This window comes from Aplidium turbinatum, chromosome 16 (genome assembly GCF_918807975.1).
Source record: "Aplidium turbinatum chromosome 16, kaAplTurb1.1, whole genome shotgun sequence".
NCBI classification, from domain to species: domain Eukaryota; kingdom Metazoa; phylum Chordata; class Ascidiacea; order Aplousobranchia; family Polyclinidae; genus Aplidium; species Aplidium turbinatum.
The window spans coordinates 10072448-10095437 of NC_137487.1; the positions used below are offsets into that span (position 1 = coordinate 10072448).

At 41.1% G+C, this 22990-nt stretch overlaps 1 protein-coding gene across 1 annotated transcript; it reads right to left on the bottom strand.

Moving 5' to 3' along the window:
* Positions 1-667: 667 nt before the first annotated feature.
* On the bottom strand, positions 668-22637 carry LOC145785777 (zonadhesin-like). The gene is made up of 6 exons (XM_082597489.1): positions 22529-22637; positions 18754-18894; positions 17912-18082; positions 11337-11507; positions 3170-3328; positions 668-1792 (listed from the first exon to the last, which is right to left on the bottom strand). Exons 1-6 carry the CDS (start codon positions 22605-22607, stop codon positions 1605-1607), a joined length of 909 nt encoding a protein of 302 aa, XP_082453615.1. The 5' UTR covers positions 22608-22637; the 3' UTR covers positions 668-1604.
* Positions 22638-22990: the final 353 nt, after the last annotated feature.

Here is a 22990-nt window from a genome sequence, read left to right on the forward strand (position 1 = left end):
CCTTTTCAAGCCTTTAAGTAAAATATTTTAAAGATCATATTAGAAACTGCCAATTGTGTTCAAGGTTCCGACAATCTTCGAATCAAAAATCATTCCGACAACCTGTTTTGAGGCTATAAAATTTGCTAATCCTAATTAGAAAAAACTTTCCGTTAGCGACGTCTAGTGGATGAAATCATTTGGAGGCATTAACATGTCGAGTGCAAGCGGAAATTTTACTAGGAATGTGCGTTTTGATTGATTGACTGTTTGAATCTTTATCCTCGGACTAAGAAAGCATTTTTAAGATCAATCGTTACAGTTTCGCATACTTGTAGAGACTTTGAACCACTGACGCAGGCCCGATCAAAGAGATTAAGAACAGAGTGAAGTTTTCAATTGTTGCCTAAGCGTTTCTCTCAGTTATTCTATTCCACGAGGTGCCGCTGATTTGGAGAGCTGTCTATGAAAGCGTTTCTCAAGAGCACATCTTCAGAGTCGAACCAGTGTCGCTTGATCTTACAGTTCCTTTGTTCATAAAGCCAAGCGCTTAACCAACTGAGCTATGGGCGCAACGATGCAAGAGAATACGAGATTCCCAAAGATTCAGCTCCTGGTAAATCTTTCTAAGTCCATCTCTTACCATTCACTCAACACTACTATGAACTGTTGGTTATAATGTGCAATATCACTCTGCTTACTATTTAATGCAATAAAAAAGTTTATACACAATTTCCAGTGGTCCAGCAATGTAAGTTGGCTTGCAATACAAAATACTTTCAGCTATACAGTACATTGGACCCCAACAATTCTAGCAACACTAGGTGTGCAATTATGGCTGCAATATGAGAGTAAACGAAAATCACCATAAGATGCTCGTGAGCTTTAAAATCTTATGTTTGCTGGTCTAATTTAGAAGGAATAGACATCATATTAGAAATTGAAAAAAGCTAATACGCCTTAAAAGCAAAAACTCAGTGAATTAATGTAGAAGTTAACTTATTGTTATTCAATTGGAAAATTGCATAAAGCTTCAAAATGATTCTCAGCCACCAAATACAATTTAAGGCTTCATATGGTAATATAACTTGTCACTCCATGTCAGTTATCATTGGTTTGGTTTTGAATCTTTATCCTCGGACTGACTACGCCTTGATAAGTTGTTGCTGGTAGTTTTGCATACTTGTAGAATGTAGAGGCTTTTGATTTAGGGCCGGTTACCGAGATTGGCGTAGCGAAATTTTCGATTGTTGAAGAGCTGTTGCCGGGGAATTATTTCATTTATTAGGTGCCGCTGAATGGAGAGCAGTCCTTAGAATGCGTTGCTCAAACGCTCAAGCGCACACCCCAAGAGTCGAGCCAGCGCCGCTTGATCTTGAAGCTTAATTCTTCGTTCCAGAAATCACGTGCTAACCAACTGAGCTTTCGGGGTGGACACATTCAAAGCAATATATTGGTTTACAGAAATAGTGTGATTGTGGTAGAGGACTTTACGCAAGTGTTGGTAAAGATGATTTTCACCAGTTCACAGCGTAAAGGTCTATTGTTAGGTTACATGAAAATACAAGAAAAGATACAAAAAGGACATAACTTGACAAAATCAAACTTCATTCGTTACAAAATTTTTATTTCAAAGCTTTGCATTCTTCTGCAGTTAGGCATCTTCCTCCTTCTAAGTATTTCCCGTCTTCGCACATGCAGCCTTGGCGACAGTTCAACAGACAGGGCACCAACTTCCCAACCTGATCACAGGACAGTTGGCACCCTCCACATTCAGTATACACCTGGCCTCCAGTGCACTCTTGTGTTGACCCTGATTATACACAATCAAAAATATAACTGTCTATAATTACGAGCTCAAACAACTTTAAACTTCAACAATGATACGTGCTCAAACAACTTTATAAACTGTATGCGAGTGAACTTGCAGCCTATAAGCCTTGTTTGAAGAACCCTGGATAAAAGCACAGGAACTCGATCTGTTGTAATTGTAAATTATTTGCAACATGACAAAGAACCGTTTTCGTGGTAGAAAAACACCAACAAAAAACTCAGCGCTTTTAGTCATGTCAGTCAACTTCCATTTTAAAGTTTAGCCTACCATTAATTTTCAGTATAACTTTTTTTGAAGTTTAGAAAGGTAGTGATGACAGCCTATTGCAGCAAACTTAAATAAATCCATCAAAAGAGCAGTAGCCTACAATTAAATTTCATATCAATGTGATATTTCTTAAGAACAGAGGTGACGAATAATGCGGCCCGCCAATAATTTTGTGCGGCCCGCTAAACAATTTGACAATCTCAAATGGTCATCTGTTTTTGGCAGCACGTATGCGAACAGTTCTTTTCTAAAATGCACTTTACCAAAAGTCGTTACAGGTCGAGGCTGACAGATGAAAATCTTAGCATGCAGTTGAGAGTTGCCACATCGTCTGTTCGACCTAATACTGAACGCTTAGTCAAGCAAAAAAACTTTCCAAAAATCCCACTAAGCAAAAAAATTCAATGCTTCAATGTTATTTTTTAATATTTTATGCTTCAATGCTGCGTTAGATAGCTTCAGCTGTATGATTTGTATAGGCTTTTGTTCGTTGTTTGAAAAAGGAATTTCATTAACTGATTTGTTGTTTCGGAGCATAATGGGCGAAACATTTAGTCAACTTGAGCAAAAAGGATAGAGCCTAAAAAAGAAGAAATCATACTCATATGAAAGCAAACGCTTCGAATATTAAACTGTCTTCATTATCAATGCAAGTAGCCTACTGTTGCGCTATCCTTTTTGCTCAAGTTGATTTGTTTTTATTTGTTACTGTTGTATGTTTCGATTCTGCGTAAGATAATTTCAACTGTGTGGGTTTTATTACTTTCATCTGCCGTTTGTTACTTTTCATGAATAATATCTTGATTGAGTCGCTTCTAAATGATTTTATACCAGGTTACGATTAAAAAGTTGTGTGGCCCAATAACTCATGGGTAATTGACAAAGTGGCCCGCGACCGCAAAAATGTTCGTCACCCCTGCTTAAGAAACATACACGATGGAGAAGTTTATTGCTTTTAGTTAATTCCTTTAAAATGGATTTAAAAAAATCTGATGATAATCTTGTTTACATTTTTAAGCATTACTTAGCAGCTGCTTTACATTCCAAAAAGTTACTTACAATAGGGAACTTTAAGATTGTAATTCTTACTTTTAACAAGCGTTGGTTCAGGAATGTCCATACAATTCGATCCACATCCGTTCGGGCAACATATTTGTCCATTTGTACAATCCTTTTGCTGACACACGACGCATATGCCAATCTGACCAGGCTTCACAGCAGGACACCTGGCATCGTAGTCTTGCTTCACTGAAATGCAATGATGTGGTTAAGAGATTTATTCTAAATCGCACTGGTGTAGGCTACATGTGAAGTGAACATTTTGATAAATTAGATTACAATGTAATACTGTAAAGACCAACTATTTGTGATTTTAACTAGCCTACTCAATTTATATAGCAATAACTTACGTGATGCACTCTGCACGTAACATACAAACAAAGCTACAAACAAAATGCTGAACTTCAATGGAACCATAATTTTTTTCACAAAGATTCACTAATTGTGTATATAAAAGATCACAATCTAATAAAAATAAACAACAATTATAAATAGAGCATTTATTTCATTCAAAACAAGCTTTTGTTTGTTGATCTTTTGTAAACTAAGAACTGAGTTGGGCCTAATGAACGGCCTTTTGTTCGAACACTGTAAACAAAGCTGATATTCGAACTTCGGTCAATGTTTGATTTGACGGGAATTTGTCATAATTTAAAAACTTAATTTTGAAACTTTTGCGACTTTATATCACTACTTTCTAGGAACTTTACTGTACGAATTGTCTGACATTAATTCTCAACATTTTACTAGTCACCGTCACACAAATCCCTGCCGCTAAAGCTAACCTTCACCATTTTGTTAAAAGGTCTCAACCCCTTTGAAACCAAATGCCCATTAGACCATTAGACATTAGACCTATCAGATTTTACTTCTTTTTTTTAATGTGTTTACAAAAAATACTTTATCATGAGAAATGTTTTGCAATTAGCTTCAATAGCTACATTCTGTAGTTTCTTGTTAACTTAACTGTGCTTAAAGTTTTAACTATAAGAAAAGAAAATGATAACACATTGCTTATTGTTGTATAGCTCTTCAACAGGTTTGGAGTTCTTGCAGCTTAACGACTATTTTTTACTTTTTTCAACATGTTTCATTCTTATATGACCGGATACTGTAACTAATTAGCCTACTCAACTTGTTCTCACAGTTCTAAGCAATAATGCACTTGCTACGTTTTTTAAAGTGCTTGGCAATGAAGGTAAATATGATAGACTATGTTCGACCCGGACTGGGATTCGAACCAAATCTACCAGAACTAGGTACAGGCTAACGATTCCACCAATGACCTTGTTGTAGGTCTGAATGACTTATACTGTAGCAAAACTACTGAAAACAAGCGTGCTTAGATACCTTATATATATCCCCTTGCCTACATAGAAAGAAGAAACTTCCTGTTACATCACAAAAAAGACCAGGCTACTGCAGACGAAAGCAACTGGTAAACAAGACTTTGGTGTAAATAAGAAAATATTTGCACAGTTCGCTATTGTGTCAACAATGATTCAACTGAACCTGCTTTGTACCGTCACGCAAGATTTCTTCTACATGATCTCACAAAATGCTTTGCAGAAAAACATAGCTTACGTAACTGACAATACAATACACCGCATAAACATATTTACGAATTAAGACTACGTTGTGAACTTTTAATATGATGGTTAGTTTTCCTACTGACTGTAGACTGGTGCTACTGTATCCAAAAACTGATCGACAAGTTAAGTTGTGCCGTAACAGCAGCGGAAACCAGCAAAGCATCTTTATTTTCAAACTTGTCTCCAAACGTCAAGCCCATTGCTACGAAATCCCGACGCTTCAGTCAAGAAGACAAAGCCTTCATAAACGAAAACGTCGAACAACTTCTTAAAGATGGAATCATTCAACCGAGCCAATCCCCTTGGCGAGCTCAGGTAGTTGTAGTTAAAGACGATACTAACCGTCATAAAAAACGACTGTGCATAGACTATTCCCAAACGATTAACATCTTCACGGAACTTGACGCATATCCATTACCGCGCATAGATGATATGGTAAATGAACTTGCGAGATACAAAGTGTTCTCGACGTTTGACTTACGCAGTGCTTATCATCAAATAAAAATAATCGAGTCCGAAAGTAAATATACTGCGTTTGAAGCCTGTGGCAAACTTTATGAATTTACCCGCATTCCCTTTGGAGTAAAAAATGGCGTTGCTGCATTTCAAAGAAAAATATCAGAATTTATCAAAGAAGAACAGTTAAACGACGTATTTCCATATTTGGATAATGTTACCGTGGCGGGACGTGATCAACAACAGCACGATAAAAATGTGCAAGCTTTTCTAGAATCGATCCAAAAACGAAATTTTACTCTGAATGAGACCAAAACTATTTCCTCGGTATCGAGTATTCAGATTCTTGGATACGTGGTAGGAAACGGTGTCATAAAACCAGACCCTGAGCGCATGCGTCCCTTACAAGATTTTCCGCCACCAAATAGCGCTGCTTCACTAAAACGTGTGCTTGGGATGTTTGCGTATTATGCGAAGTGGATACACTGTTTTGCGGACAAAATTCGGCCTCTTGCCCACACAAAGCAATTTCCCCTTTCAAATGAAGCTATGAAAGCGTTTTTGCAGCTGAAACTGGAACTGGAAAATACAGGTCTGAAATCAATAGACGAACGTCTACCTTTTATCGTTGAGTGTGACGCTTCTAATATTGCTTTGTCTGCTACACTAAATCAAGGTGGCCGCCCTGTTGCATTCATGTCGCGGACCTTACAAGGAAGTGAGCTAAACTATCCCGCATACGAGAAAGAAGCTACAGCCGTAATCGAGGCCGTGAGGAAGTGGTCGCATTTGTTGGCCAGAAAAACGTTCACACTGATTACTGACCAAAGGTCTGTTGCCTTTATGCTGGACAGCCGTCGCCGTTCCAAAATAAAAGCTAATAAAATTCAGCAATGGCGGGTGGAAATGGGTTCTTTTTCTTACGAAATCAAATATCGCCCCGGGCAGAGAAATGCTGGCCCGGACACTTTCACCAGAGCATTTTGCTCATCATTGTCTTGTTCAAGCACACTTCATGACATACACGACAGCCTTTGCCACCCAGGAGTGACTAGGATGCTACACTTCGTTCGATCCAAAAATTTGCCCTTCTCGACAAACGACGTAAAGAAAATGGTCTCAGCATGTAAAATATGTGCAGAAGTTAAACCGCATTTTTTTCGCCAAAATCGTGGAACATTAATCAAGGCAACCCAGCCAATGGAACGACTAAGTATAGACTTCAAAGGCCCGGTACTGTCAGCAACGAATAATAAGTACCTGTTGGTAGTGATCGACGAATATTCACGCTTCCCTTTTGCCTTTCCCTGTAAGGACATGACAACAACTTCTGTGATACGAGCGCTTGATAGTTTATTTTCATTGTGTGGAACACCAGGATTCATTCACTCCGACAATGGATCGGCATTTACCTCGACGCAGTTCAAACAGTATCTGACACAACGCCGAATTGCATCGAGTAAATCAAGCATCTACCATCCGTCTGGAAATGGGCAAGTTGAACGAACTGTAGGCACAGTGTGGAAAACCGTCCAATTAGCTCTAAAAACTGGTCAAGCTCCGTTATCGCGCTGGGAAACTGTATTAGACAACGCCCTGCATTCTATTCGATCGCTTATTTGCACATCCACAAATGCTATTCCACATGAACGCTTTTTTAAGTTTCAGCGACGGTCATGCACTGGAGAATCGCTTCCCTCGTGGATGACTGTTCCTGGAAAAGTATATCTCAAACGTTTTGTTCGCACTGATAAGAGCGCTCCATTGGTGGACGAAGTCGAATTGCTTGATGTTAATCCAACGTATGCGAATGTACGTTATTCCAATGGTCGGGAAGCGACTGTCTCACTTCGCGATATCGCTCCATGCCCAAGCACTCCTGCTCCTCCAACTGACCATCATTCAAATAATGAAATTGAAATCTCGGAAGTAGATGCATCAAATGTAAACCCAATTGACATAAATGAACCGCCCCTTGTATCGCCCGGCCGTCATGATGACGAAGACGATGTTGAAAAATGTTATCCGAGACGGTCATCTCGTTGTAACAAAGGGGTGCCTCCTCTACGATACGGAGATGTTTAACAATCATTGTTCTTGTATTTTGCCGATATTTTGTATTTTAATCGAACCTTATTGTTTGGAATACAATCACTTTAGGTATACTACAGGTTGATTGTTGGAAAGGAAATTTATTTCAATGGAAAGGAAATGGCCAAATCCTCTCCTGCGTAGGCGATGCCGTTGGCTTCCCGCCTTCCCATAAAGATATTGCCAAAATATTTCCAACCAAGCGTTTGGTTCGTCATAGCAGTAATTCTCTAGCGACGTCTTACGAGTCGACAATTTGATATGGAATTTTATTGTATTTCTTGTTTTCGACTTTTGTGGGCGTGCTACGTGCAGATATGTAGTCTACCTTGCCAAACAAACCAGAGCCTTATTTAAGAAGAAACAATGAGCGGAATGTATCCCTACTGATTTTTTTTCCACTGAAACGTTTGCCCAACTAGGTTTGAGAAGTTACTCTAAACAAGAGTTGGTGAAAAAAACTTTTTCAACTATCACGTATTGTAAAAGGTGGCAGATCACGTTATTAAATGATTTACTCTACATTGTTGTCTGACTGGCTTATTTTATACCAGTGGTAATCAAGTTCAAATAGGTCAGGGGTTCTTAACCGGGGGTAAATTTACGCTCTGGGGGTAAATTTCACCTACCGAGGGGGTAAATTTACTAAATCATAAATTAAAGCAAACGTCATTTTTTCAGTTATTAAAAAACTGGTAGTGGTGCACTCGATTTTGATTCAAATTTATGCTTCATGTAAGTTTTCGTCTTACTTTTATCACCACGCAAATAGACTACCAGTTTTATTTCAGCAGCGTATGTGTGCTACATTTTTACTGTGCACAACCTAATTAGGACTTTGACTACAAAGTCAATGCTGCCACAGCAAATTTTGAAAAAGCACAAGATTTAAGAAAAAAAAGCATAAGATTTGGATACAAAAGCACAAGATTGCAAAATTGAACTTTTGCGACCCATTTTGTGCCAATTTGAAGAATAACATGACTCTGAAATCAACAGTTTAGAGAAGATACATGCTTACTAAATCACTGTCTCAAGATTTCAATTCGTGGTCTTTAATTTAATATCATAAATCTTACAAAAGGCTACGGTACATATCGATCAGTTTTGTCTTCTTGTATCGAACTTTTAAAATCAGGATCATTCAATGATTCAATCATTGACGATTAAAAGGCTGTTTATACCACTTTTTGTTTTGGGACTTGGTGAATGAACTTGTCAATATTTGATGCTGAATGTTGATGTACGGTAGGCCTACTCTCAGGGGCGCCGGAACGATTTTTGACTGGGGGGGCAAGATTACGAAAAAAGGGCACTTTTGTTTACTAAAGAGCCAAATTTTTTTTCAAGTTTTAAGATAAGATATAGCGATAATCCTAATCTATCAGCTCACTATTTATTGAGCAATGATAGCCTACAAGTGTCCGGTATACAAAGAAGGGCATCATGCTATGTTATAATCATGTAACCTACTGTCAAGCCTTAAAGCAGCCTGCGGCCATGGCCGCTAAGTAGTGTTTGAATGATCGCCAGTGCTACCTCCTCAATCGTCCAAGTTTGGCCGCCGGTCTCTTCTAGCCAATTATTTAATTTCGCAATAGAATGATCGTGGATTAACTGTCTAAAATATGTAGTATCAAAGAGTGACGCAAAATTAGGTCAACGCGTCATTATCGCCACTGTTGCATTGTGCGGGAATATTTGTTATTCATGGAATATATCCATCTGCGATCACCAGCACTGCAAGTCTTGTTTGTAATTCCCGACGTTTATTTTAACAAAGTCTTAATCCTCTCCCGTACTTGTTACCTTGCCGTGGTGGGGAGGCTTGAGTTCCTCAAGAATCCTGTGGGCTATACCTACGGGGGCTCGTAGCCCCTAACAGGTCTAACCATGTTGGGCAGGTTACAGGTGAGAAGTCAGACAAAAGACAATACTACAGCCGGGCAGACGGAGCCCGTCAGCCTTGGAAGACAGTTCGTCTAGGGGAAGGCAACCCCTGATTCAAAAACCTCTGCTGTCTTGCGGCTACATCCAGTCCTGGGAAAGGCTACGGGAGTCAACCCAGACAGAAAATCCGGAGTGGAGTACGTGAGGCGGTCGACTGTCAAACTCTGACATGCTTCCGGCAACTTCTGCAGCCAAACCGTCGCCGAGTGTCACGCTTCGCGTTTCCTTGGACCACACCGGAGAGGCAGAGAGGGGGGTCCTGTTGTGTTTTTGGGCAGCGCAAGACCTCCATACAGACGCCCAGGCTAGCACTCTGGAGAGGCCACTCCATTCGCCCCCATCCCTGGGTGCGAAAAACAAACCGGAGGACAATCCGAAGTGCTAATTTACATTGGCTGGTAATGTTGTCGTTTTTATGTCGATTCGATGTTGTCGGACATTGAATCGTTGTTAAAAAGGAGAACTAGGTTAGTTGAGATCCGAGGGGAAAACATTTTTTGATCATATTTTGCAAAAATTATGCTTCTTTTAGTAATGTCCTTCACATCATTGAAATACTTATTTTTTACCTTGCCGTCATCGTCAACACATGTCGAACGTTGTTTTTCGTTGCTAAGCAGAATTCCAGGGGAGTGGCGAACTTCTTTAATATCAGCCACATTGGAGACACTCGTGCGAGTGTCGTTAGATGGTCCCGCAGTACTGGATTACAATCCCGATAAAGCAGTTATTGCGTGGTGCAACGATTCTATTGTAAGACGTCGCCCAGGCCCAGACTTCAACAACGCTAAGTGATCATTTTAGCTTGTTGCAAGTTTAATTCTATTTACTTGTGCTATTGTTATTTTTATTTTGTATTTTTGCCTCCAAGCACGCAGATTTGACCGCCGAGAAGGAGCTCCCGGTAGGCAACGATGGCTGTCGAAAAAAACGAGTTTTAAGGCCGTAGGCTACTGTGTTGCTAAATTTTGTGCCGTAAATATTATTTTGAGGCAAAAATGAAAGATTATAATTAGGCTAAAAGCGAATACCGGTAGCAGAAATTGTTATATTGCAAAATGTGCAGTAGCTTACATGACTTTAAAAGGGCACCATTGCCCCCCCTGCCCCTCCATCTGCAGAAAAATTGAGGGCAGGGGGGGCATCCGTCCCCCTGCCCCCCCGATTCCGGCGCCCCTGCCTACTCTTTTCGCTGCTCTTGCTATCTAGCAATCATGCTAGCAATACAACCTCGAGTCTGGCGACGAGCACATATCGTACTCTCTTCAGATCAAATTTTTAGCTCATCTTGTCAGGCTTGATAACTCAATGTGTAAAATTGGTCAATATGCCTAAGTACGGTACTAGAAACCTAGTTACTAACAGATTTTAGTGCCAGTCCTTAATTCTCTACCAAACTCAAACCATGGTAGCAACGGTTAATTTGACATTGATTAAAAAACACAAGATTTAGTCAAAAATCGATCGGAAAGCACAAGAGCACAAGGTCAAAAGTAAAAACACAAGATCTTTTGCTGAAACACAAGCCGTGGCACCACTGTACAAAGTGGATTGCAAGTTTGCAACTCTGCTAAGATTGCAACTTCGTTTATTGCGCATTTCTTCGCATGGTTGACTGGACACGATGGCATCACAAGGGGCCACCAAAACTGTGGGGGTAAATTTTACTTTTTTCATTCGGCAAGGGTAAACGAAACAAAAAAGGTTTAGAGCCCCTGAAATAGGTAGATCGCTCACACACAATCTACTTTGTCTACAATTAACTAATTGCTAAAAACATCAACTCAACCATACGTGATTATTTCATAACTTTTTTGGCAAATCGATTTCAACAGCGTTTATCTTTAACAAAAGTTGTAAAGTTCATTCAACAAAAGAATGGAAATACATAACAAAAGCTGCAGTTTCTAAACCGTTAGATTCACACGTAGCCAGATTTTGCAACAATATGGAAACGTCGAAATAACATTCCCTTTCGAAGTCCTAACACATCATTGTAACTTACGCAGTAATCAGCTTTTCAAAGCACATTAACAATTCAAGCCGTAGCCCGTAGATGTGTAACATCAAGGAAAGTCATTAAAAACCAACAAAAGTAGGCTATTTACCTGCAGAAGAACATTGATCAGTAAGAACGTTTCCAGTGACATGATCAGTGAAAATGTGTTGACAGCCACAAGTCAAACTACAAACTGCACCAGGAAAAGCTGGACAACCTGTCTCGCATGACACTTTTGGTTGAGAGCAACGAATGTACAACAGACATTCGGGCCATCTGCCTGAAACACCAATACAACTTTATGCTCAACAGTTTTTAAGTGTAGTTGCTTTCAAAGTTTCTCTTAAGTTAATTAAGATTGTAAACGTCACAATTAAAACTTTTGTACGCGCCATGAAATTGTTTCATAATAGGCTGCTCTGTGACATAGCGTTGAAAATCAGACATTTAGGTTCACGATATGTGGCTGTGAATAAAGCAACCACTTCATTTTTAGGCTTTCTTTTCATCTGCAACTGTTGCATTTTTGCGCTCGTGGCGACAAGTACATAGGCTTCAGTACACTGCGATCACAGATACGATACAACAGACAAGAAGCAGCGAAGTGACATATAGTCTTCGAGTCAGCTGCTCCCCTTATTTTGGCTTGCCATTAAGTGTCTTTTCCGAGACACAACGGCGTGCTCTGGAGCGGTGTCGAACCCACTTCCTTTTCAGACGTTCTTGCCAGTCGGCCACGCAGCCAACATACAGAAGGTTCATAATGAGTCGATGTTCACGAAATTATTGCCCAGCTATTTGTCCCCGTATTGTAACATACATTGTGACGCAATCGTGACGTCATCATTGCGAGGCAGTGTCACGCTTGAGCGACAATCTCCCATTACTTTTTCTCTATTTACTACTTCGTGTTTTTGCTACTTGGCGAAAACGTGGATCGGCTTTTTTGACGATGTGCGAATCTATCGGACGGATACATTAATTGCAATGGTTCAAAGTTGGGTCGCCTGATAATTTTTTTGGGTCGCTTGTTTTTCATAAAAAAAAAATTAAAACGTGAAGAGATCAATCACAAAACTGGAAAATATAAACACAAGTCATGAAGCGTTTCATGTCGAGACATCGGAAAGCTTTATAGCATGATCGTAGTGCAAGAAGTTTTAACAATTTTCGCTTTTATTATTGTTATTATGATTATTAAATGTAAACCCAACAAAAATTTTAGTCTCAAACATAAATTAACTTGACAAAGTGACGGATATATATTGTAACGTGCACTATATGTCACGAACGCCATGTCGGTCAAACTATGACAAAGTTTTCCACACGTTGGACCACGCATAGTCTGGTGTGGTAAAACGCATCAAAGACAAAGCCCCAAGTGCTGTATGGACTTATTGCTTTCTCCACAGAGAGGCCTTTGCTGCAAAAAAGCTGTCTCAAGAGCTGCACGAAGTGTTGAATGATGTGAAGTGTGTAAACTTCATCAAAACAAGTCCACTAAATCGGCATTTGTTTTCGTCTTTGTGGATTCTGATTATTATCAAGCATTGCTGTTGCACACAGAAGTGCGATAGTTGTCACGAGGTCGTGTCCTGAGGCGAGTTTGTAGTTTGCGAGAGGAGATTGCTATCTTCCTGAGGCAACAGAACTGTGTGAGATTAGCCGAGAAGTTTTTGCAAGAAGATTTCAAGGCAAAAGTTGCTTACCTTGCCGATATATTTGACTCTCTGAATTCTCTAAATTTATATATGCAAGGCAACGGTTTTACAGTGATTGATCGCGCCGCAAAAGTTTCTGCTTAGCACAAAAAACTCATATTCTGGAAAAGTTATGTCACCAGAGAGGAGTACGATATATTTCCTCAGCTAACCCAATATATCTGTGGCAATGAAGTTGATATTAAGCAAACGATAATTAGACACCTGGAACAGTTTGCCAAAAAGTTTGTGCACTACTATAAAGAATCTCTAACACTTAATAACCAAAATGATTGGATAATTGATCCATTTGTTGGAAAAAATCTGCCTCAACTTTCCATCAATGTTGCAGAACAGTTTATGGACATAACGACAGAAGTAGCAAACCGTATTTCTTTTGCGTCTGTCACGATTTCTTTCTATCTCTTACCAGGAAAAAGACTTGGAAAGGTTCAATGACGTAGTTTAATGGGTCAAACCGAAAAGCAGTCAATTAAATTCACGGATAGTTCTACTGTTGAGATGATATATAAAAACGCTTGAAGGACTTCAACGAATGGTTCACCACTTCCAACAATTAATCAAAGTAACAGTAAACGGCAATAGATTCCAATGCTTGCGACTATTGATCAAGTTTAACGTAATCCACTCGCAGCTTCTCATACGATTCTAATTTCAATCAGAAATTATATTAGCATCAACTTTGCTTTACCCGTATGCAATACTTCAACTTTTGATCAACAATAATCTTTGCTTCTATTACCAACTGCTACTAATACAGCAATGATCTCTCATAACCAATTCATCATAATCAACTCGTCATAATACAACTCCCATCATCACATAATCAACTCAATAATAATGATTACACAAATTACACCACTATTTATAGAAGGTTGTTTCGGTCTAGTAACTTCGAGAAGGTTACGTAATGTTGCATCACACGAACTCATCGTTCGGTCACGTTGCATTAAGCGGCATAAACAAGCAAGTTTAAAGAAGACTCTAGAACTGTACGTAGCAATCGAATGACCTAGAATACACGTTACATAATACAGATTTCGTAATCAGAGGTTACTTCAGGATAATGATCGATGATAACCTATAGCATAAGAATTTTACAATCAAAACAGCACGCTCGATCGAGATACAAGCGGCCCGTCGTAAGACCTCGCACATTGATTGTGACATACGCCCCCCCTTAGAATATTGTTGCAAACAATATAACAACACAATCAATACAAAACACACCACAAAACAATTAATTACTCAATAAAACAGTTCTCATTAGTCCATCGTTGCATGATCTACCAACGACAGCGTTTCTCTAAACAATAATCACGTCTACTGTGAAAGTTTCCAACGTCCTCAATGTCTTCAGTGCACCGGCGAGCAAGATGACCTATCTTCTTACATCGGAAACACTTCCTCTCCGGACAGTCCTTGGCCAGATGACCTTCTCTGTGACAGTTGTAGCAAGCCTTTTCATCAAAAGGGCAGCTCCTGGCTATGTGTCCAATTTCCCCACATCGGTAGCAATGGTTGTTACGGCAACGTCTGTTTTCCGAATGTCCGCCGTCAGCAACGCATTCCCTGGCGAAGTGTCCGCGTCTACCGCATCTGTAGCAAACTCCAAATGGTCGTCGCCTGCCTCTTCCCCTCGGTTCTTCGCGCTCGTAGCATCCGCGATCGTGAGATCGTTGCTGATTATCTGCAGAACAATCTCGAGCAAAGTGACCATTCTTGCCACAAGAATAACAAGTAACTTCAGAATTTCTCTCAATAACATTTTCGATTATAAGATCAACTAAAGAGTTTTGTAAACATAACGCTTTCACAGTCCCACTACAATACGGAGTTTCGATATACCTGTATATCTTCGCTAACGGTCCTTGGATTGAAGTGTTATTTATTGACATCACAATTCCAGTTTTTCCCGTTAACTGACTGTCTTTAACCAAATCTCTCCTCACCATTATACCCGTAACCAAAATCACGTAAAACTTTTACCTTTTTGTTTCCAACTGTTCCATCCACTACTGGCAAGTAATCTTCAGGCACTATTCTTTCGCAAACATCCCTTTTCGTCCTCTTTCCCATTCCATTCTTCAACTGATCATCTTCATCCGGTCTCTCCTCCTCAAGCGCTGGTTCATGAATCATTAACGCACAACCGCAACGATAAACGTCCGTGTCTTTATCTTTTCCAGACTGATTGGATAGGGAAAACGACTTGTCCTTGCATTCCTTCGCTTCGTGTCCTTGCCTATTGCAACGATTGCACCACTTCCTCGATTCCTGATGATTTCTGTTAGTCTTCCTCCGGCAGTTAACAGACTTATGACCTAAGCCATTACAATTAAAACAACGTACTTCTCTTGGAACCGCACCTTCTTTAAAATTATTTGTTTGCTCCTTGTCATCATCGAATGACAACATCTCTTCGGTCGACAACTTCTCATCATGGGCAACTAAATACTGTTCCGCCACACTGGCTATGTCTTCTAGAGTCTTTGAACTTCTTTCCATTAAATAAACTGACAGATCTTTTGAACATGAATCTGTGAATTGTTCCTTAACTATAAGGTTTGCCAATCCGTTCAATGATTGATCGGCCCCCGAAAGTTCAAACCATTTTAACAAAAGGTTTCTTAAACGTTCAATAAATTGACCTGGGCTTTCGTGTCGTTCAGGCTTTGCCTCACGGAATCTTTGACGGTATCCATGCTCGGTAAAATTGTATCGCTTTAACAGAGCTAACTTCAATCTGTCGTAATTCATGGCTTCTTCTTGCGAAAGTCTTGAATATACATCAAGAGCTTGTCCCGATAATAACATGCTTAGCTGGGTAGCCCACGTCGACTTCTCCAATTTGGCTATTGTAGCATATCTTTCAAATCTTAACAAATAACTATCCAACTCATCTTTTTCTTCAACAAATGATGGCAAATCTGGACGTCTAACTTGCGCCACAATAACATCTCGAGCATTATCATTAGTAGAATTAGATCGCTCACCAATGTCCAGCTTTTGTCTTTCTATATCAAGTTTTAACTTTTCCAATTCATATTGCGCTCTTCTTTCTTCAGCTTCTGCTTCGTACTGCCGTTGTGCACGTTTTTCTTCAGCTTCTGCTTCACGCTGTGCTCGTTTTTCTTCAGCTTCAGCTTCACGCTGTGCTCGTTTTTCTTCAGCTTCAAGTTGTGCTCGTTTTTCTTCAGCTTCAGCTTCAAGTTCTGCTTTCCTTATTTCACGAGCAGCTCTTCTATCTTCTCTTTCATCAGCTTCTCGCTGAGCTTTTTGGGCCATTATCTTGTGATACTCTTCCATCACAAACTGAGACTTTTCATTGTCACTCAGCCCCATTCGTTCAGCCATGCTCCGTAAGTCTTCAATCATCTCATGTTTGACGGTATCCGCCATTTTGACAGCTTGTTGTTAATTTATTATTCTTTCGGTTAATCCTTCTGTATTCTTCGGTTTTTCCCGGACGAGCCCCCAGAATGTCACGTTTTCTTTCTATCTCTTACCAGGAAAAAGACTTGGATAGGTTCAATGACGTAGTTTAATGGGTCAAACCGAAAAGCAGTCAATTAAATTCACGGATAGTTCTACTGTTGAGATGATATATAAAAACGCTTGAAGGACTTCAACGAATGGTTCACCACTTCCAACAATTAATCAAAGTAACAGTAAACGGCAATAGATTCCAATGCTTGCGACTATTGATCAAGTTTAACGTAATCCACTCGCAGCTTCTCATACGATTCTAATTTCAATCAGAAATTATATTAGCATCAACTTTGCTTTACCCGTATGCAATACTTCAACTTTTGATCAACAATAATCTTTGCTTCTATTACCAACTGCTACTAATACAGCAATTATCTCTCATAACCAATTCATCATAATCAACTCCCATCATCACATAATCAACTCAATAATAATGATTACACAAATTACACCACTATTTATAGAAGGTTGTTTCGGTCTAGTAACTTCGAGAAGGTTACGTAATGTTGCATCACACGAACTCATCGTTCGGTCACACGTTGCATTGAGTGGCATAAACAAGCAAGTTTAAAAGACTCTAGAACTGCACGTAGCAATCGAATGACCTAGAATACACGTTACATAATACAGATTTCGTAATCAGAGGTTACTTCAGGATAATGACCGATGATAACCTATAGCATAAGAATTTTACAATCAAAACAGCACGCTCGATCGAGATACAAGCGGCCCGTCGTAAGACCTCGCACATTGATTGTGACAGCGTCCTTCAAAGACGAATACCCTAAAGATTCTTCAAACATCCACTTTTGGGCTTCCATATCCCACAGTTTCAAAATTAGTGATTCAAAAACAGATTCCATTTTCAACAACTTGGCTTTGTATGATTGGATTTAGCGCTATGTGTGTATTGAAAACTGAACAGCGAAACCGGCTGGAAGTTAAAGCCGACATGCGGCTATGCCTAAGAAAAATAACGCCTCGATTTCACGAACTCACTGACAGCAAGCCAGCACAGCTATCTCATTAGTGATTTGATAAACATATTATTTTCGGAAAAAGTTACTGCTTTTGTAGTGCTGTTTGTTTGCAACACAATCTTGTATGGCTTTTAAAATATTACGACAATTTGCTTGGGTCGCAAGATTTTACCGAACTGAATTTTTTTTTTAAATGGGTTGCCTAAAAAACGAGTTGGGAACCACTGAATTAGAGTGTGCACTGCCACTGTGCAGTGACTATTCCACATCACAATTCACAATTGAACCCGTCTCTTGTTGACAACATATAATCTTCACTCAACACATGTGGAATTTGAGTCAAAAGTTAAGACGAAAACAGGTTGGGTATTGGGTAGCAGTTAATACGTAGGCTAGCTGCTACCACCATCAGGAAGAGAGAACAATTTCAACCACAAATATCTACATTTTTCTTACTACATTTTTGAAAGTCAAAAACGTAGCCTACTCACTTTCTTCAACGCATGCAAACTTTGGAACAACATTTCCTTTAAAATCCCTAAACACAGCATTACAACCGCCGCAGTAATTGTTGGTGCAAGTTGCTTCTGGATGACCAGGACACGTTTCAACATCGCAAGGAGCCACCAAGCATTGCACAGCTGGGTTGTCGGTTGAACAAACTGTAAAATGCGTATAAGTTGGTAGCCTGTGAGCCAATATGAAGAAATTGACGATTGAAAGAAAGAAATTTTACTTTAAAAAATAAAATTGACCAAAGTTTGAAAAAAAAATATTTAACTTATTACGTTTTGGCAGTGACTGGTTATTAGTACGGTAAGATTAAAAGTAAAATGTTCAACAATCCTTACAGAGCAAATGAAGTATACTGGAATGTGTAAACACTAAGATAAAAAAGTGCTACCTTGAAATTGCATCAAACACTGCAATTTCAACTTAAAAAATAAAAAAACGTTACGCTGCCCTATAAAAAAACATACAACTATAGCTTACATGTTGAAAGGAAGCTCATTTATTACCTATGATATTAAAAAGTAAATTTTTCATAATACGAAAATTTATCATACCGTAAGTTTGTGAAAGTTGGTAAAAGAAAGCGAGAAACGCCGAGAAAAAGATGGAAAAATTGTGTGACAGAAGATATGGAAATAGTGGGAGTGAAAGGAGAAAGATGCTGCTGACAGAGTAATGTGGAGGATTGTAATCTGCACCGGCGATCCCACTTGAAGTGGGAATAAAGTTTAAAGGAGAAGAGTATGTCGTAAATTTTTAATAATTGTATGTCTGTGAGCATTATAGGCTACTAAATTATGCAAAACCAAAAAATTCTAACCTGGAGGTAGGCCTACATCTGTACAAGAGGTTCCACATGGACTTGGGCAACATATCTTATCTCCTGAACATGGACGACTGCAAAACTCGGCTCTGACGCAAACAATGCCCTTTGGAACTGGAGGACATCTTGGATCGACCACTGAAACGGATTAGTTAAGTAGACTACTATCATAAAAACAACTGGACACGTTCCGTTGGGGTGGACTAGACATAGCCCCACTGTCCCTTTTAACTAATGATGTCCACGTGTAGAGGATTAACTACTTCATTGTTACATTTATGACGTAGTATCGACTTTTAGCCTACATTCATTCTTTTCTAATTTTTTTCATGCATAAATTCATTGATGATAATGATGGTGTATGAGCGATCTTTTCAGGTTAGATTGGAGGGCAGGAAATCTTCAACCACTCAGCAGTCTCGTCGTCCAGGACCCTCAAACCATGCACACCGTGTGGAGGCTGGTGGGTTAGGCAGTGGTGGATGACATGGTCTGCGGTCTGTTCCGTGGCACCACACTCGCATTCTGATGAAAGAGCCAGGCCCCACTTGTGCATGTCCGAACGAAAGCGGCCGACGCCAGTTCGCAGGCGGTTAAGCTTGACCCACGCAAGCCTTGCAAGGGACATCCCTGGTGGACGGGGATCGGCGTCGGGTATGAAGTCACGGAGCGTGGAGGTGTGATTTTGCCACTCCGTGTTCCACATGTGGTTCGTCCAGTGTGCCGCACTTAAACCAAATTCTTCTGCGTTCTTAAGTAGCCGTTGTGCGGCAGGCACAAAGGGGCGTCTTGATTTCAGCCGCTGCTTTATAGGTGGTGGTCGCTTGAATGTTGCATGGAGGAGATGGTCGGGGTCCAGAGCGCGGCGAGCGAGAGAAATCGTGGCTCCTTTACGGCGTAGCTCAGCGGGTTGGATGCCTGCTAGGATGGGTAGGCAGTCCGTTGAAGTGGAACGCAGGCATCCAGTCACAGTACGCAGTGCGTCGTTGATGGCGGTATCAATCTGGTGGGTGTGAGAACTACGACACCAGACCGGCGCGCAGTACTCAGCGGTGGAATGAACAAGGGCTAGGGTAGCTGTACGAAGAGTTTTAGCACCAGCTCCCCAGCCGGAACCCGCCAATCGCCTCAAAAGTGCGACGCGTGTGGATAGTTTTTGCGCATTGACTTCAAGTGCCGGCGGTACGTGAGTGAACTGTCCAGGGTTATGCCGAGGTATGTAGGTTCGGCACAGTAGGGCAGGTGTTTCCCATCAATGTTGATGTTTATCTCACGCTGTGCCTCCCGGTTGTTAAGGTGGAAAGCCGCCGACACTGCCTTTGACTTGCTGAGCTGTAGCTTCCATTTCTGGAGGTATGCTGATAGTGTTTGCATGTCTTGGCTGAGGTTCCTCTCCACTGACTGCCAGTTTCCTGCTGAGTGCAGGAGTGCCAGGTCGTCTGCGTAAGCATATTTTCTGGAGATGATGAGGGGCAAGTCGTAGGTGTATATGTTGAACAGGAGAGGAGCCAAGACTGAGCCCTGTGGGACGCCGTTTTTAAGTCGGCGTAGTCTGCTTCGGCGACCGCTACCGGTTGTGAGGGTAAAACTGCGGTTTTGCACAAGTTCCATCATCATATGGACCATGTGTCTGTCAGGGAGCAGACGGAGTAACTTGCAGGTAAGACCGCTGCCGGCTACGCCATACCATACGGTATCATAGGCAGCCGTGAGATCAACAAACACGGCGCCAGCCTTCTTGTTAGCCGAGAAGCTGTCCTCAATGTCTTGGGTCATAAGTGTGACCTGATCTACGGTTGATCGTCCGTGTCAGAAACCAGCTTGTTCACGGGGGAGCTGCGGATCTATTATATTGGTTCGACACGGGCGTAGATGAGTCTCTCGAGGATCTTGAAGGGGATGCAGAACAGAGAGATTGGGCGGTAGCCCTTTGGGTTCTCTCGGGGCTTCTTCGGCTTAGGAACTGCAACCACAAGGGCTCTTCTCCAGATTCTGGGAATTCTCAGGTGGCGCAAACAGCAGGAAAAGAAGTCTTTTAACCAGGACTTTAAGGAGGCAGCAGCATGGAGTATCAACTTCGGGCATAGGTGGTCAGGGCCCGGGGCTTTACCTGGCTTTATGTGCTGGAGGGCGGCGGAAAATTCTTCCGGGGTGAACTCACCCGAGATGTTGTCCCTGTCTGGGGTTGTTACCCTCCAGAGGTCCGTCATTTCTTGTAAGACGGATCTATCTGATTCACGGTCTCTCGATTTGTATTTCCCATTCTCCACAAGTTGTGAGGCGATGGAATTTGCTGAAACGGGACATTGTTGACGAGAGGCACGTGATCTGCTACTTAGGTTGTTCAGTGTACTCCATGCTATGCGGCTGGAGTGCGTGAAGTCGATTGATTCAACGGCTTCTGTCCAGCGCTTCTTTCTCTTTGAGTCCAGCCTTGCCAGCAGAGCTGTGGCTGAGCTGTTGGTGCCATTGCCCTGAGGGGCTTGGAGGAAGTCGGAGTAGAGGCTTTCGCACTCCTTATCCTAGCATGGTATGTAGGTCTTTCGTCGGCCGCGGGGGATTGTTTTGCCGCTGATATTATTGCATCACAAAAGCCCTGGTGGGCTTCTTCCACGTTGTTGGTGTGAGGGGATGGGAGATACTGTGTGGCTTCATTGGTGAGGAGGCTATAGTAATCCCAGTTAGCCATTCTGAAGTTCCATCGCTTAACAGGCTTGCTAGGGACAGGCATTATGAGCGTTGGAGCCGTGATAATCGAGGGTCGATGTTGGGACCTGGGGAACTTCTCTAGCACACGTCTGTCCGGTTGGCAATTATCGGGGTCATCACTTGCGAAAGCCAGATCGGGGTTTGTACCAGTGTTCCAGCGTCCGGAGAAGAAGCTCGCTGTACCCTTGGGATCGCGCAGCAGGGTGAGGTTATTATTGGCTGACCATGAGACCAGGCTTTCTCCGTCTGTGTTGGTGGTGTTGTAGCCCCAGTCAACGTGGTGGCAATTAAAATTGCCAGCATAGAGGCTGTGTTGGGGGAACACTGGGATGGCTGTTGTTGTTAAGCGTGAGGGTAGTGGCTTATAGACATTGATGATGTGATAGCCTGATATGTCTATGCATAGCCAGTAGCCACTCTACCTCCGATTGGGCATTGGACTGGTCTATTGGCGTCCAGCTCAGTTGCTCATGGACAAACGTGGCGAGGCCGTGTTTCTTGCTAATGGTTGCGCCTGCGAGTGTGAAGTTGGGTAATACCAACTTATCCACAGATGTGCAGTGGGTCTCCCGGAGGAGAATAACGAGGGCCTGATGTTTTGTGGCCAGATACTCGATGATGCTGAGCTTGCTGGCCGTAATGCCTTCGGTGTTCAGCTGCAGTACGATTGGGTCGTCGGTACTTTTCGACAGAGGAGCTGCCCCTCCCTGAGAAGGGCGTTTCCCTATCCACCCTGCGCTGAACCTGGGCCTGGTTTGCTCGAGTGTGACAAGCTTCGCTTTGCATATCTTTTTTTTCTTGAAGATATGGTACTGACGGGAGGGACCACGAGAAGGTGCTTGTTCTTCTCCCCCTATTTATTGATAAAAGTTATTGATTTATTGATTTATTGATTTTATTGATAAATAATTGATATTGATAAAATTTATTGATAAAAGTTAGTCTTAACAAACTTTGAAAAGGTGCTGCTTGCAAGATGATGAAAAGGAAGCCTGAATGCTAATGATAGCCTATCAAATATTAACCTACAAAACAAAACTAACCTACAAAACAAATTACTTACATGTAGCATCTACATTGACTACATTTACAGCAACCGCAAATCCAAAGGTGCAGGATAACAACAGTGTAGCGCCAGCCATATTTATACAAACAGTTTTACCTGACTGTAATAAAAGGAAAACCAATGCAGCAAAAACTTATAAACAATATTATTAAAAATGAAGGAAGGGTACTATTTCCTTCCTGGTTATGCGCCTGATGCTGACGTGGGATTTTCTTCCTGTTTTCCAAAGCAACGCTGACACGCGATTTCCCAGACAGCCACTCAGTCCTTTTTTACTTTGATTCAATATCTGAAAAACGTTGAATCAAAGTAAAACCGGTTGATTTGCTATCTGGTTTAGCTCAAAAGAAAGTCATGTGATAGGTTCATTGGTTGTCGCTTTGCATTTCGTTTTTTGCTTTATGGTAAATTTTGTCACAAAGATCGAGAAATGGTCGAAAGCAAATGGTCTAACTCTAA

What these genes read in the sequence shown, in the direction of transcription:
- LOC145785777 (XM_082597489.1), bottom strand. Translation starts at nt 22,607, where the DNA reads ATGGCTGGCGCTACACTGTTGTTATCCTGCACCTTTGGATTTGCGGTT. An exon ending in AGTCAATGTAGATGCTACAT is followed by an intron (nt 18,895 to 22,528) that starts GTAAGTAATTTG and finishes AATCCGTTTCAG; the next exon opens with TGGTCGATCCAAGATGTCCT. An exon ending in AGATGTAGGCCTACCTCCAG is followed by an intron (nt 18,083 to 18,753) that starts GTTAGAATTTTT and finishes CGCATTTTACAG; the next exon opens with TTTGTTCAACCGACAACCCA.